The 14878-nt window shown below is 42.1% G+C and overlaps 1 protein-coding gene across 2 annotated transcripts in view; it reads left to right on the top strand.

The window, feature by feature from the left end:
- astn1 (astrotactin 1) overlaps positions 1-14878 on the top strand; it is a 440186-nt gene that overhangs the window by 409136 nt on the left and 16172 nt on the right. For both annotated transcript variants that reach the window (XM_069684331.1, XM_069684330.1), the window contains exons 21-23: positions 5828-5963; positions 9798-9898; positions 11570-11753. In XM_069684331.1, the coding sequence (XP_069540432.1) occupies positions 5828-5963; positions 9798-9898; positions 11570-11753 (421 nt within the window). The remainder of the gene's footprint in view (positions 1-5827; positions 5964-9797; positions 9899-11569; positions 11754-14878) is intronic.

Raw genomic sequence — 14878 nt, 5'->3', positions numbered from 1 at the left:
CATCCGTGATGTGGTGAGCGGCGAATGTCACGAATGACTGGGTGGCTCGAGAGGTCCACGCAGTCGCAAGTAAGAGCTCTTCTGTGGCTGTTGGTCAAGGCTTACCCTGTACATTATTAGCTAACTTTAGCAGCGGGACTGACTAGCCAGGACCGGAACACTCCTTGCTGGAACTGTGTACAATGGAAGCCGAAAAGGGCTCACAGCAAACGATGCATGCAGCGGGTTTGTCGTGCACAAAGTGGCTGATGTTGAACATTTACTTAGGGCTAAAGAAATATGTTTATAAAAATAGATTTTTTTGAAGTTTCAAATCGATTCTGAATTGTAGAAATTAAGAATTGCGATTCTGACATGAATCGATTTTTTTCAGCACCCCTAGTGGACTGGACTAAAAACGCAGAGTATTTCCTCAGGATACTCAACGTCTGCAGAACCATGCTGCAGATGTTCTATCACTCTGTGGTGACCAGCATCATCTTCTACGCTGTGGTATGCTGGACAGCAGGCTAAAGACACAGGATGCTAACAGAACCAGTAAGCTCATCAGGAAGGCTGGCCTCTGTCCGAGTGGAAGTGTCTGAAAGGAGGATGCTGAGGAAACTCCTCCAACCAGAGCACCTTCAGCGGTACAGCCATAATACATTTTATATTGTATATTTGAGTTTTTTTGTATTACTAGTTTTTGTACTCTAACTTTGGAGCAATCTAAAGCAAAGAAAAGTTATATCTTCTCTTATCAACGCAATGCAGACCACACCATTGCCATTATTGATAAACTAAACCGAATCTTAAAGCATGGATTAAATTAATTCATCATATTGCAATACTCACATGCATTGTATACGCTAAAAGACTTATTGGTTGTTTTTAAACCTGACAGTGTGTCCTCACTGAGCTACAACGGAGCGATTCATACTGTTAGTTGAATTGCCGGGACAATACTTGGACTGTTAAAGCCTCTGATTAGCTTTGGCTGAACTCACGGTGGCTGTTTTAGATTAAGACTTCTTAGTGCTAGCGTCTTAGTCAATCCTGTTCACACAAACTCAAACAGTAGAAGCACAAAAAGGCTGTAAATTGAAACTTGTCCCACCACAGACACCCAGGGCCGAAGAGTAGCCAAGAAGACCACTCAAAGTAAATACCAAAAAACAGCTTTGTAATCTAGAAGAAGGCACAGTATAGTCATCAAAAAAAGCTTGTTCATTCAATCTCATACAACCCACAGGAGCACTTCCTAATTTAGCTTTCCTGCCCACTGGAAGGCAATACTTCCTCATCCCAAATTGGTTAGGTTTAAACCAATGACTGTATATATAGATGGTTGACGTGGTTTTTTTTTGAGCCACAGACTGCGCAGTAGAGATTGGCGGGTGAAGCGGCCGTAGCCACTTACGCTAACCATAACACACTTAACTTATCGAAAAAACGATCTCGCTCGCTGGCGTGTTTAACAGCAGCACAGCTTCTTTGTGTTGGTCTGAGGTTAACGTTCACAGGTATGGAAACTTCAATGACTGTAGTGATTGTTTTAGTTACATCTCCTCTCGCCATCCCTCCTCTACTCTGCTAATGTACGTGTATTTAGATTTTATAGTTTGACTCATGTCCCACCTGTTAACATGGAGGAGGCGGGCTTTATGACCTATACTGCAGCCAGTCAGCAGGGGGCGCTCAAAATGTTTTGACTTTACTTTTAGGGAACTGTCATGTCGTCCATCTTGCTATACAGTCTATGGTTTAAACCCTTAAACTAAATGGTAAATGGACTGTACTTATACAAAGCGCTTTTACACATGTCCCATTCACACACTCATGGCAAAGGCCTAACAATCTTCTATCAGTATCGAGAGCAATTTAGGGTTCACTGTCTTGCCCAAGGACACTCTGACATGTGGACTGTAGCAGTCGAACCCCCAACCTTCCAACTGAGAGACAACCAACTCTACCACCGAGCCACAGCCACCCCTGAACCAGTTGCTTAAGATGAAGGCGTGGGTTTTGAAACCCCCTCTCAAACCCATCTCTTAGGTGAAAGTGTTTCTTTGACCCATCAAGCGCACCAGACCACCACCCAAAAGGGAGAATATCACTCTATACAACGCCACCTGTCTTTAGCCTTATCTCCCTTACTCAATACTGCAGCCACTAGAGGTCGCCCCACAGCTTTAAACTTTAATAGGGCACCTGTTTGGCTGTTGCAACGACCTAGACGGCTTAAATTTTGGAGACACACTGTCTCCTCAAGCGCATGTTTTTCAAAAATACAATTTTCTGCTGCAGAGTGTTTATGATGTGCTTTAGTAGAAACAGGCAGCCAATCTATGAATGTGTCCAGCCCCTGGTATGAGGGCTCTTACAGTAGTGAGATGTGAATTGTTCGACCCCTTCCTGTTCTCCATTCCTCACTCCCTGCTGTAGCTGAAATAAAAGCTTCCCCTCCAGCTTTCGTCGAGCCACAAAAAACGAGTTTTTACCAATTTGTTAACATGAGAGTATGTCTGGTCCCACATCTCCACAGCTTTTATCTCCTGTAGACAGTTATGTAGTGTGCTGTAGTTAGCCTCATGACGGCCTGCAGTGTGAGGTAGTTGTGGTAAAAAGTGCTAGTTCAAGTGCATAATGCAGTAGTTGCTATATTTACAAATTCAGCCTAATCAGCTCATGTTGCAATGCTGTGTATGAAGAGTGATGCTAGTTGCAATTTCCCATCTAGAAGTGAAACAGAAACACAATTACTTAACATATTTCCAGACTTGGTTCTCCAGTGTGGTCTCTAACACTTTCCTTTTCAAACGCCTCTTTACATCCGAGACAGATATTCCAACCAGCAATTAATATGCTAAGTGGTGCAAAGGCCCACAATGTCACTTTTCATTTCCATCTCCAGCATGTTTATATCTTTCACCCATGTGTCAGTCCGTGCGCCGGGTAAACACTTCTCTCTGACAGCTGCCGCACGCCGTTTTTCATCCTCCGCTCACTCTCACTGCCTCCATGGCACTCGGCCTTCTGTTTACCAGCTGGTGGCCCAGGCAGGGTCGACAGGGGAAGACGTAGGTGACCACCTCAGAGCACCCATCACTCACACGTAGAGCACGCATATTTACACACACATGCAGGCGCACACAGAGGGAAAGCTCATGAGGAGGGAGGCACAGGTGACCACCTCAGGGCGGCCATCACTTCACACAAGCATATTGTATAAATACACACAGGCACTGCTTGTGTAGAGAGGGTCACAGATGACCACCTCAGAGCACCCATCACTTCACACACCTTTCCACACACACACACACACACACACAAACTTGGCTTTTTCAAGCAGAGGGTTTTTCCCCTTACAGGGAAACACACACCTCGGTGGCCAAATGCCCCTTTGACGTACGCGGTGCCAGCTGGGAAAACATAGCTAGCTGCACGTGTCACCAGCAGCAGGAAAGAAGCCCTGAGGAGGAGGTGATGGAGAAGGGGGGGGGGGGTTGCTCATGTGAGACGCTCAGGTGAATAAAAGGGTTGGTGTGTGGTGCGTCAAAGGGTGGGTGTACCCTTTATACCCTTAAGGCGGGTCCGATCATCATCCCAGAGTCATCGTTTGCACCTGGCCTGGGGGAGGCCTTACACTTAGTTCACCTAGCTGTCCTTTGAGATACTGAATGGACCTGCCTTAAACGTGATGGAACAAAGTCACTGATGCACAGTTGATTTCATAGATAACATAAAACAAGCGAGCTAGTTCAGGCAGACAACCAGAGCTGCACTGATTTCACTCTGACATGCGTCATTCTTCACGCTCACCTGACAAACACGTCCCTCCAATGTGGCGGCTCATTAAAGTGCAAGATTTCCGGTTTCTCCCTTTGCTCTGTCACTGCCACCGCTGCCCTGCACCAGAACTACGCTCATACTTTTCAGCCCCAGCATCCACCTGCAGGCTCCGGCTAGGGGGGATTTAAGATGTTAATTCATCCCTCCTCAGATTTCTGCTTGTAAAATAAATCTACGAGGAGGGATGAGGTCGGAGTCGAGACGCCAAACACAAGCTATGCTCTGACTGGAGTTGTCTGAGTGAACTATAAATAAATGCCAAAACTAGACTTCTTACTGAATTTTATTTATTTTACAAGATTTCGCTGGAAGTTTGATCGTTTGTCCAAAATTTCAGTTTTATTCATGTTGCGACTAAAAATAGTGAATCGTAAATTTGTCTCACGCATGAGTTTCACATCACCCATATTTTATTGGGGTTTTTTAAGGTTCCCACACGTACTCAGTGTGTGTGATGTGTGTTTGTTGCTTTCAAAGCCGTGTAGTTGACGTAGAGACTTTATTTAGTCCTCAAAAAAGTTTTATATAAACATGTATATTATACATGGATAATGCAAAAGGTTGTGGAGGTAGACCTCAATGTGAAAGAAACATTTTTTTTCCTGAAGCTAAAGGCCGGTGTTTTAAATCTGCGGGGGGAAAGTGGGTGGACAGTGAATGAGTCACACTCCTTTGTCTTTGTATCTACTTGCAACGTGCCCTTGAACATTCATCTGCAACAGGGAAAGTTGACTGAATGGACTGCATGTGCTCGAATACATCAGTCTAACACAGAACATGCTGTTTTTTTGGCTGTCAGATCATTTTTTTCAATAAAATCTCATCGTCCAATGTTTTGATATCTTTTTTAAATGGAGACATTTTCACTAATCCTAATCCACTGAGCCCTCTACCACGGTAACATAGGCACCAGAACACTATATAAAGTCACCTGACCTTTCAGTCAGGACAGATCCTACCTGCAGGGAACTTTTGCACTTATGTCGTGTGTGTTGGTGGAGCAAAACAGTGCTCATCTGTTTTACATTTTGTTAACATGTCTGTTATCAGTGCAGCAGAGAGGTATGTCTAATGTCAAGTCCCATTAATCTGCCCTTTTAAGAGCAGACATAACAGGCCTGTCCTTATAAAGCATATATTGTATTTAGCCCAGCGGGGGTTTGACAGATCTGTCCTCATCTTACCTCAGAGTTGTTCTCTCTGTTGGTCATGTACCGTGTTTACATTTGCTCAACCTTCTGATTTCATTTAAAGAGGCCATATCTTTTAAATGGATATTCTCATATTTTCATGGGTTTTTATAGTTCACAGTGAAAAAGTGAAAACTGCATAATTCCATGTTTTTCCAGAATGACATTTTTTAAAAAGGTCGCCTCTGAAACAGGCCGTTTAGAACAGCTGCAGGTTTCTACGTAGAACCTTGCTTTGGCTGAAATCGACCAATCGTCATTCACTGTCGTTCACCTCAGGCTGCCTCCTTGCACTAGCTTGTAGTCAAGTCGTTGTCAAGATTTCAACTTACCTTTCCGATACCTCCTGGTGATTCTGGCTCGTACATATAAGGCCGAATAACCGATCCTAGAGCAGCCATGTTTTCTACAACTTTGGAGTAACATGGGGGAGGGGCTATGCGGTCAGCCAATCGTGGCTAAGGTCTAACGTTTGAATGGAAAAACGGCTTGTTTGTTTCAGGAGGAAGGAGAGGCTCCAAAAAACAATTACATTAAAATATGTGTACAATCTTTAAAACAAAACAAACTTTACCAACGTGATTCAAAAACACGTTAGAATCTTAGAAAATTGATTGCATAGCTAAAATATGTCCCCTTTAAGCTGCAATAAACTCAATAATAATCCAGCTAATCCAGCGTAAATTTGGATTTTCAGGTTTTCATCAAAGTGAGCAGGCAAAGTTAATCTGAATGGAAAAGTTATTGAGAAACTATGTGAATGACTTTGGACTAACAACTCAAACATCTCTTTCACTCTGCTTCAGAAACCCTTTTGAGCTTTGTGGATGACATCTTGTCCGGGGCCAGGTCTCCATGTGTGATGCTGGGGGACATCCCCAACCTCCTGTCCTCCTCGATCAGCATGATCATCCGCTGCCTGGAGCCTGACACCACGTACATGTGAGTAGCTCTCTTTTCTTCATGTATATGATATAGAGTACACTGATCCTCTAAGAAGCTGACCTGCACTGTCAGATGTGTTTAGCGTAAAGGTAAGGCACTGCTTTTCTTTACCTGTGCACATTTTACTGCTGGGCTTTTTGTGTATTTTAAAAATGATTTTCATTTCGAGGAGAATTGTTAAGGTTTGTGTCCACATTAAATACTTTCTAAATGAAATATACTAAGATTATGTATGCATACTAAAACACTAGATCTTTGATTTTGCTGCTCTTTGACTTTTTTCCCACAATGCACTGCAATGCATAAGGAAACAGAGGAGCTACTCACAGCTGGAAAAGATTAGAGTAATTGTGGCTGTGTTGAGACAGCTCCAGAAAGACCATAGAGAACAAACAAAAATCATCTTTGGGAAAACATTTGCTTTTCTCTTTTGTAACTTTAATTGGCAGTGACATTTCAAAGTCCACTTTGATTGATGTCTTATGCTGCACAAATTGCATCATTTCCTGTCAGAATAAAACGGTAAAGTATACTAATTTCTTGTGAACTAACTGCAAAAACAGTATACCATAAAGATTAGTACTAAAGCTTGTAGTATATACAGTTATGTAGAAGTATTGAATTTGTATACAGCAGCATGTACTAACAGACATTAGCTGTAGCTAGCGGCATTGTTTATTTTTAATGTGTTTAGCTGAGCTAAAAGCAGCTAGCTTATCAAAGGTGCCTTCAAACATCTGTTGTGCCACATTTACAAGTTGGTGTATTTCAGGCATGTAGAAAAGAAACAGACTTGTTTAACCTTTAATTAGCTTACTCATTTTGAGATATATCCTGACCAAAATAGTGGTAATCAGGTTAAGACTGAAAAAGGTCGTTTTGTTATTTGCTTGTTTGGAGGTTTTTCTTGCTAGCCATCATAAAACCGACACTCAGATTTAAGCTAGGCTACACACAAGCTGTGTCCCAATCCAGGGGCCGCAGCCTTTGAAGGCCGTATTTGAAGGTCAAGTCACAGTGGTGCATCAGAGGTTGTCCCAATTCGAAGGTTCCTTCAGATGCGTCCTTCTTTTCCCAGGCCACAGAGGATCCATCGAGTGCATCCTTCGCGGCCCAACGTATCCTGAGATTATTTGCGTGTCAATTCAAAGGAGATGGCGGACTCTTACGTTATCGAAGAATACACTTTAAATGTAAAAGTTTTTGGTTTTACTCAATTGAATAGCTAGAGTTACACATAAAAAAACAAAACAAAAGGACCCTTGAAACAAATTATCTTTAGAATAATAGGTAATCTGATGTTAGTTGTGCTAGCAAGTTAGCCCGCTGGCTACCTGTTGCTAGGGGACAGGAGTGGCAAGGGTAAGTGCGGAAACAGCTGGTGACGCAAACAGGAAATCATTCGTAGACCAGACCGTCTCATTTCAGTTCGGCTTTAACGGTCTCCACAGGCTATGAATGGAGCATCCTCCGTAGACCGCCTCCTTCGAAGACTGCAGCCCCTAGATTGGGACACAGAGCGACTTAGCTAGCTTATGTTAAAGATATAGTCTTGTAGATTTTCATATAAATAAGTGTCTGTTAAGTCACTATCTATCGCCGAATGAGGTAACACAATGGTGATTGAGCCTATGGCCCACTGATGAAAGCCTTTGCATTTGCAGTATTACAGACCGGGTGCCTGTGGCGACATTCGCGGAAATAATCAATAGCGGCGCCCAGTTAGTGACACGTTTTCTATCAGCCAGCAGTGGTTGGTCTGCCAGAGAGGGTAGGCGGAGCTAAGCGGCTGCTTTTCCGCTCTCTGCAAGTGTTGCGAGTAAACAGTAATCTACTACGGCTGAACAAACAAAGAAAAGATGGATGACTACAGATACAACTTCAACAATAAGTGAAAATCCAAAGAAAAAGAAGCAAATTGGACGCTCAGATGAAGGCAAACAGTCTAAAAAGAAAAGTGACCACCAGCGAGGAAAATCAAGAGTCAACCGTGGATGTCGCACATGCAACACTGTTTGGATATCTGGGAAGTGTGCGTCTGCAATTGCCTTTTATTGCCATAGGCACTGCCAAATAGAACAAGACTTTAACAAATTTCCTGAAATGCAGCTCTTCTTTAAGCTTCACAAACACCAGTATAGAGAAATATCAAGTACACTATAGTACACAAAGTAAGGATTTTTACTTTTATTACACCATCTTTATCAGCGCAGGTTGCATTCTATTTGCATAACTACTATACTACATTACCCTTGATATACCTAAGTATACAATACTCAAAGCTTGTTTGGGTCTACCTAAACTCTTGAGGCTTGTTTTTCCTACAATTTCCTTAGCGATTCTAAGTAATTGAGTGTTATTTGAAAAGAAGCAGGCCAGTAGGTCAAATAGAGGCTAACTTGGATCTTCATGACCAGAAGATCTTCCCACATGTATTTATAGTCCTCTGGGAAAGAGTTAATTAATTTCCAAGTAATTTCCTCACATATTGAAATAACATCTGACAGAATGTGTTGGGTCTGACTCGTAGTCCAACTAAAGTAATTCAGGGTTATTTCAGAACAGTTACGCTCAAGTTAGGTATTTTGTTGAGCAATAAATGTAATTTCTGGGTGTTGTGGATTAAGGTCAGAGCAGGAAATCAAGATATTTTTTGGTCCCTACAAAGATATTAAACAAAATCTTTATTCTCTTACACTCAGATGGCTCTGTATTCTGTGTCTGTGTGTGTGAGTGAAGAACTGTAACAATGTGAGTGTTAACCAAGACGTAGGCTAGCTCTGTAACTCTGTAAGTGCAACACTATACATACAGCCAACTGTCAGAGGCTCCCTCACACATGCTGACACTTATCTCACAGAAAGGCCTGCCAGAAGGGAAGCCACACACACTTCTTGGAGAGGAAAAGAGGCAGAGTAAGGTTGAGAGACAAAATGGATAAGCAGAGACAAAGTTTAGGAAAGAGGGAGGAAAAGATCAAGAGCGAGGTACAGGGGAAACGAGAGTGAGCAAAACAAAAAATTGGAAAAAAAGGGCAGGAGGCCCGAGGACGGAGTCTCCTCATGTATGTGGCTGAGTGAGGGCCTACACATGCCCTTTTAATCCCAGCATCAGCGGGGCTCCCGCGCTCTCTATCCTGTCTGGCAGCTCATTGATCTCTCCGAGCCGAGGCCTCGACTCTGCCTTCAGGGCGCCGAACACTCCCTATATCTTCCTTACAGACATACCATTACAAAGCTGCGGATCGGTGCTTTGCAGGGGGAAATGTATAGTGTGTTCCTTCTGTTATGTAAGCATGACACAGAAAACATTCTCTGCAGCTGCAGCATAAGTCTTTGAAGACATTTTGGGAAAAGTTTGTAATGCAGTGTGTCTCTAGAAATCTATAGGACGGTGATTGAAATTATATTAAAACATTCTTTACTCTGGCGGTCCACCCTCTGCGACCGTGTGGCTTTCTCAGTCCTTGGTGCTGCAGGTGGCTGCAGTTTGTGCTTTGCTCACTAGGTGGAGATATTCATTCAGTGAAATGACAGATTATTAGCTCTGTTAAGTGCATGTTATGTCAGAATAAGAGCAGTAAAAGGTTGATAACAAGGGGAGTCTTTTAATTGAAGGAACAGCTCCATGTAATGCAGCCGCTGCCAGATGTTTGTTGCTGCTGATCATGTGATGGAGCTACAGAATATTTCCAACAGTTCAGGTTCTGGAAATTGAATAACCGATTTAGGTTTTATTGTATATTTTTTGACTGACAAAGTTACTTATTAATCGCAATCAGCAGCAGATCCTATTACCAATCCTATGTGTGTGCGTGTGTTTCTGTGTCAGGTTCCGGCTGTGGGCGGTGGACAACACCGGGCGTCGTTCCAGTCCGAGTGAGGTCACCATCAAAACTCCGTGTCCAACTGTGGATGACGTCAAAGCACAAGGTGAGGAGAGAGGCACACTCTCAGGAAGGTGAATCATCACTGCTGATCACAGGTGGCTCATGCAGATGACTTTTGCCGTGTCCTGAACCAGCAAGAGGTTTCATACAAAGATTTAAATCTGCCATTGTAAGAATGCTCCAGTCAATGAACTGTTTTACTACTGGCATACAATCTTCATTTTAATGCCTAGACGTACATGAATGATGTGAAATACAATACTTCCACTCTGTGTCTCTGTTTTACATATCTTATTGCCGTTGTGAACCGGGACAGGTGGATAAGTTCCTAAACTGAAGAGTCATTAAAAACCGATTCCTCTTTTGAAGAAAATCTGAAACTATGTTGGCTTTCGAGGGAGATGTTAGTGATTTATTCTTTTTAAAATGTTACTGATTTGAAAATAAGGCTGTGAAATTACATCTGTTTTATCACTCTAATGTAAAGTATGGCTGCAGTAGAAGAAGAAAAAGAAGAGAGTACTACATTGTAGATGAGTTATTTTGGGAGGAAGTTCTCCCCCCACATAGATAGGAGCATAACAACTATTGAGCTTAGCTTTTTACTGCTTAATGCAATAATTAAATTAACACTCACTTGGGGTTGCACAAATCTATTGGGAGTAAGCTGTTTCTAATAGAGGCTAATAGAATAGCCACTAGGGGATCAGCAAACTGCAACAGTAAGGTGGCACAGCGGTACTTTCGGTCAATCATCTTTTTCATAAAAGGAACACATTACTGGAATGCCATAGCTTTAGAAATAAAAACACAAACTGATCTGAAGACATTTCATTAAAAGGTGAAACACTGGCTGAAACTAAATCAAACCTGCGATCACTGAAGTCGGATCATGCACACAGACACTTTATACATACATCCTGTATTTGACACTTTTAAAATGTTTGTGAGGTGTATTTTTTATATAATAATGTATGAGAATGCAACTTAAGTATGTGCTGTATTTAATGATGACTTGTACTGACCTTTTTAGTAGAAAAGCCTAACCAGGGACAGGGGTTGCAAATTAGCCTTGGCTAGAAACCCGATATGCAATACATATGTCTCATGTTACTGTAACCTGTCACAATGTCTTTGCATTGTCCCTGACAAATAAATAAATAAATAAATAAATAAATAGAAATAATAGGTGGTTTCTCTTATAAGGGCCCGATCAGACAGAGCGCGTTTTAGCAGCTGGGGCGGCTTTTTTTGTCATTGTTTTCAATGAGAGGGACGCTTTTAGCGCGCTGCTTTTGCATTGCGGAGCGCCTCGCGTTTTTGAGGAAACGCTCTGAGCGCCTCGAGTTGCAAAAATTTCAACTCAAAGCAGAAAAGCGCGCGACGTCATTGCCGTTTTTTCTGATTGTCCAATCGGATAAAAGGAGATGCACCTTCTGTCAGTTTACAATATAAGTAACAACAGTAGAAAAAAAAGCTGCCCCCAGCTGCTAAAACGCACTCTGTCTGATCGGGTGTTTATTCCCACAAAAAAGGCAGTGCGGTGCGCCTTGCATTGTACAGCCTGCAAAATGCGTTCTGTCTGATCAGGCCCTAACTTGGTAGTGAAGGCATTTTCCATAAATTCTGTCTTTTTGTGCTGACATACTACTTAATGTTAGGTTTACATGTTCTGCTGAGAGGTGCTAACCTCTGATTGTGTTTGCCGTTCCAGAAATAGCCGATAAGATCTACAACCTGTTCAATGGATACACCAGTGGAAAGGAGCAGCAGACGGCCTACAACACTCTGATGGACCTGGGTGCCCCCACGCTCCACCGCGTGCTCTACCACTACAACCAGCGCTACGAGAGCTTCGGAGAGTTCACCTGGAGGTGTGAGGATGAGCTAGGACCCAGGTACAGTCATTGTTTCTTCCCTTCTTTTTATTTTCAACTTCTTTTTTTACTTTATTTTTTAATGGCAGAGACCATTGTTACGCCCCATCCTAACGGCTAATTCACACATTAAGCGTGGCGTGTGCGTTACGGCTGCGTGGCGTGTTTAATTTGAAATGCCTATTTTTACCACGAGTCGCACTCGGCCAAAATACACGGTGAAAATGAATTGAGAGTCCTATTGATCTTTGACAGCTATATTGACATCTCTTCCTGTAGTAAACATTCAAATACATGCATTTATTAAAGGACAATTAAACTACCAAATCATTAAGACTAACAGAATCAAAAAAACACAACAACACAAAATCCCCGCTGAGAGGCAGAACCACAGCAGTCCCCACTCCAGAAACTTCTCCTCTGATCTCATGACTGGGGCTTTTAAGCATCTGAACCTCGTTGAGCAATTACCTGGGAAGAGCTGGGAAGACACAACAGAAGGGAAAAGGGACAAATAGAGCAGGGAAACATACAGCCGTAACACCATCAAGTCCCCCATTTAGTTTAAATAATATATTGTTATGCTGTTATGATGGCCCACAGGTAAATACAGACAAACTACTATGGTTTTTACACTGTATATGAGTTTAGCAAAATCAGAAAAGTACGTCTACTGATTTATATATACTGATTATTATATTATTATTATTATTATACTGATTTTTATGTGATATATTTAAATCTTAATACCACCTGTCACGTTACCTGGTTGTGTATTAAATGCTCCTTTGCTGGTGTTGCATGACTATAATATAAGTGTCATCTTGGCTTCCCGCAGAGATGTTTATTTGGGGGCACTGCAGATATTTAATTGTAAAGCCATACATATGGGGGCATGGATGCTGTGCTGATATTATGCAGGCATTCTTGGTCTTTTTTAAAAGATGGAATGGGGGACACCTGTTGCTTGTATACTACATGGAGTAAAATGACAGAAACTAAGTAAGACTGTGAAATGTGTGGAATTGAGTCTGATGTGTAACCTCAAAAGAAAAATATCAATCAATCAATCTAACAACTTTATTCCCCATGAGGATCAATTAGTTTGGAACACCTTGTACATAAGTAATCATAAAACACAGCCACACACTGCATGAATTACAGCAAAAATCATCTTTCGCTGATTCATCAGAAGGATTATACAATTTTCAGCTCTTAGTCAAACGTTTCTATAATGGGGCAGCTGTGGCTCAGTGGTAGAGTCTGTCGTTTTTCAATCAGAAGGCTGGTGGTTCAAACCCCAGCTCCCTCAGTCAACATGTTGAAGTGTCCTTGGACAAGACACTGAATCCCAAATAGCCACCGTGATGACTGATTGACAGTTGCAATTGACTGAGCCATTTCAATGTTGTGTTGACTGTGTTCATAGTAATCAGCAGAGATGTGGACTTGAGACTTGGTGACTTGGACTTGAGTCAACTCGAGTCACTGATTTGACTTGACTTGGAGTTGCAAGTTAATGACTTGAGACTTGACTTGAGGCATGATGACTCGGATGACTTGTGTGTGTTCATAAGTTTTAATGTTAGCTGTTAAATATAAAATGATAATTCAAAGTTTCTGTCTAACTATCAAGTATGTACGCAGCGCAAACTGGGAATCATGATTGGACGACTCAAAAAGCTCCCCGGTATGTGATTGTCATGATTGGATGACTGGCTGTCAGTCAAACTCCTCGCTATGGCAACACGCAACATCAAAGCCCCCAAAGAGAAGCCTCATCAGTCGTACTCGTTACTACTCAATACTGTCTCAGAGCAGACCATCATCATGGCTGCGTCTGTGCCAAGATAATACAGATACAATTAATTATCATACTTTTTGAACAGGTTATATAAATTGGCCAATAATATCAGTATTAGACGAGCTGCTAACACCTTGTCTTTTCTCTTTATAAAGACCAGATACTACAGGTAAGAGTGCTGGATCTTGGGTGGAAAAAAAGGGACTTGACTTGGGACTCGACTTGACTTCCTTGGGACTTAAACAAAGATGAATTGATCACAAAACTAGTAATCAGTCAACCATCTGAGCAGAAGATTCTTACATAGCTATTTAAAATATGTCAAAAAAAAGCCCAAGAATGATTAAGCTGCACACATGGCAGATCTTGATGGGACTAAACATTACAGATATGCTCCATTAGTGATCACTTTACCCCTCAGTGCTTAAGTGAAACTCGGCCAATGCTAACAGTGAGTCATGAACCTCACTCACAGTCCCTACTACTTGTAAGAGACTTCACATCATCATGTGTGCTGATTAAACCACAACCCCAGTTATGAAAGCTGCCCGACAAGTTCAAAGAATAAGACTTCTTTCATCAACAAATTCCTGTGAAAACACCAAGAAAGAATGCATGCGGCCTGTATCCACATCATGCTAATTTCAAAGTGGCTGCAGTATGTGGCTACGCTCAAGATCATTCTATCCTGCTACCCTTGTCTCTCTTCCCCAATATAAAGTAAGGCCTTTGTAAGGGGGCAGCCTTTTTTTTTAAACCAAGATACTCCAAACAAAACCAAAACAAAGGTAATCCTATCCAGCCGAAGCATTTCCCTCACACAACTTTCAAAGCAAAATGTAATTTGTTCCAAATCACCTCCTTTTTTTTTCCCAGCACAATTACAAACACATCCTACAGTGGCTCAAACAGCCAAATCTCCATGGTATCGGCCCGTCCAAAGCACGGCAGAGTCCGGCTCTTGTTTTTGGTTCTCAAAGGTGGGCAGATGTTTCGCTCCCAGCCTCCAAAGTGCCGTCTTTGATTCTCGGCGGTTGTTTGTGTGAATTACTTACAGGAGGACGTCATTCAAAATTGAAAAGTCGGGAAAGCGATTGAGATTAACCTGTGTGACATCACTGATCCATTTAGTAATGCACAACCAGGAAGGCCCTGATTTCCCCCCAAACTACGGATCACAAAATTGTAGCTTAATGTTTAATAAACAGAGCCATGTGTCCGACATAAAATATACATATAAATGGCAGGCTTTGGTACGTGCTTTCACTTCGGCAGGTGAAACTGATTAGCTGAGGCTCCCCAAATTCTCTCCGTTTCTCTCTCTGTCTGTGGGCTCCCCGGC

The sequence above is a fragment of the Semicossyphus pulcher genome, unplaced genomic scaffold (assembly GCF_022749685.1).
Source record: "Semicossyphus pulcher isolate SPU_LCO1_2020_fin unplaced genomic scaffold, fSemPul1.0.p SCAF_7, whole genome shotgun sequence".
Lineage (NCBI taxonomy): Eukaryota > Metazoa > Chordata > Actinopteri > Labriformes > Labridae > Semicossyphus > Semicossyphus pulcher.
Note: the sequence above shows the minus strand (reverse complement) of the source record. Positions and strands in the feature narration are given on the sequence as shown.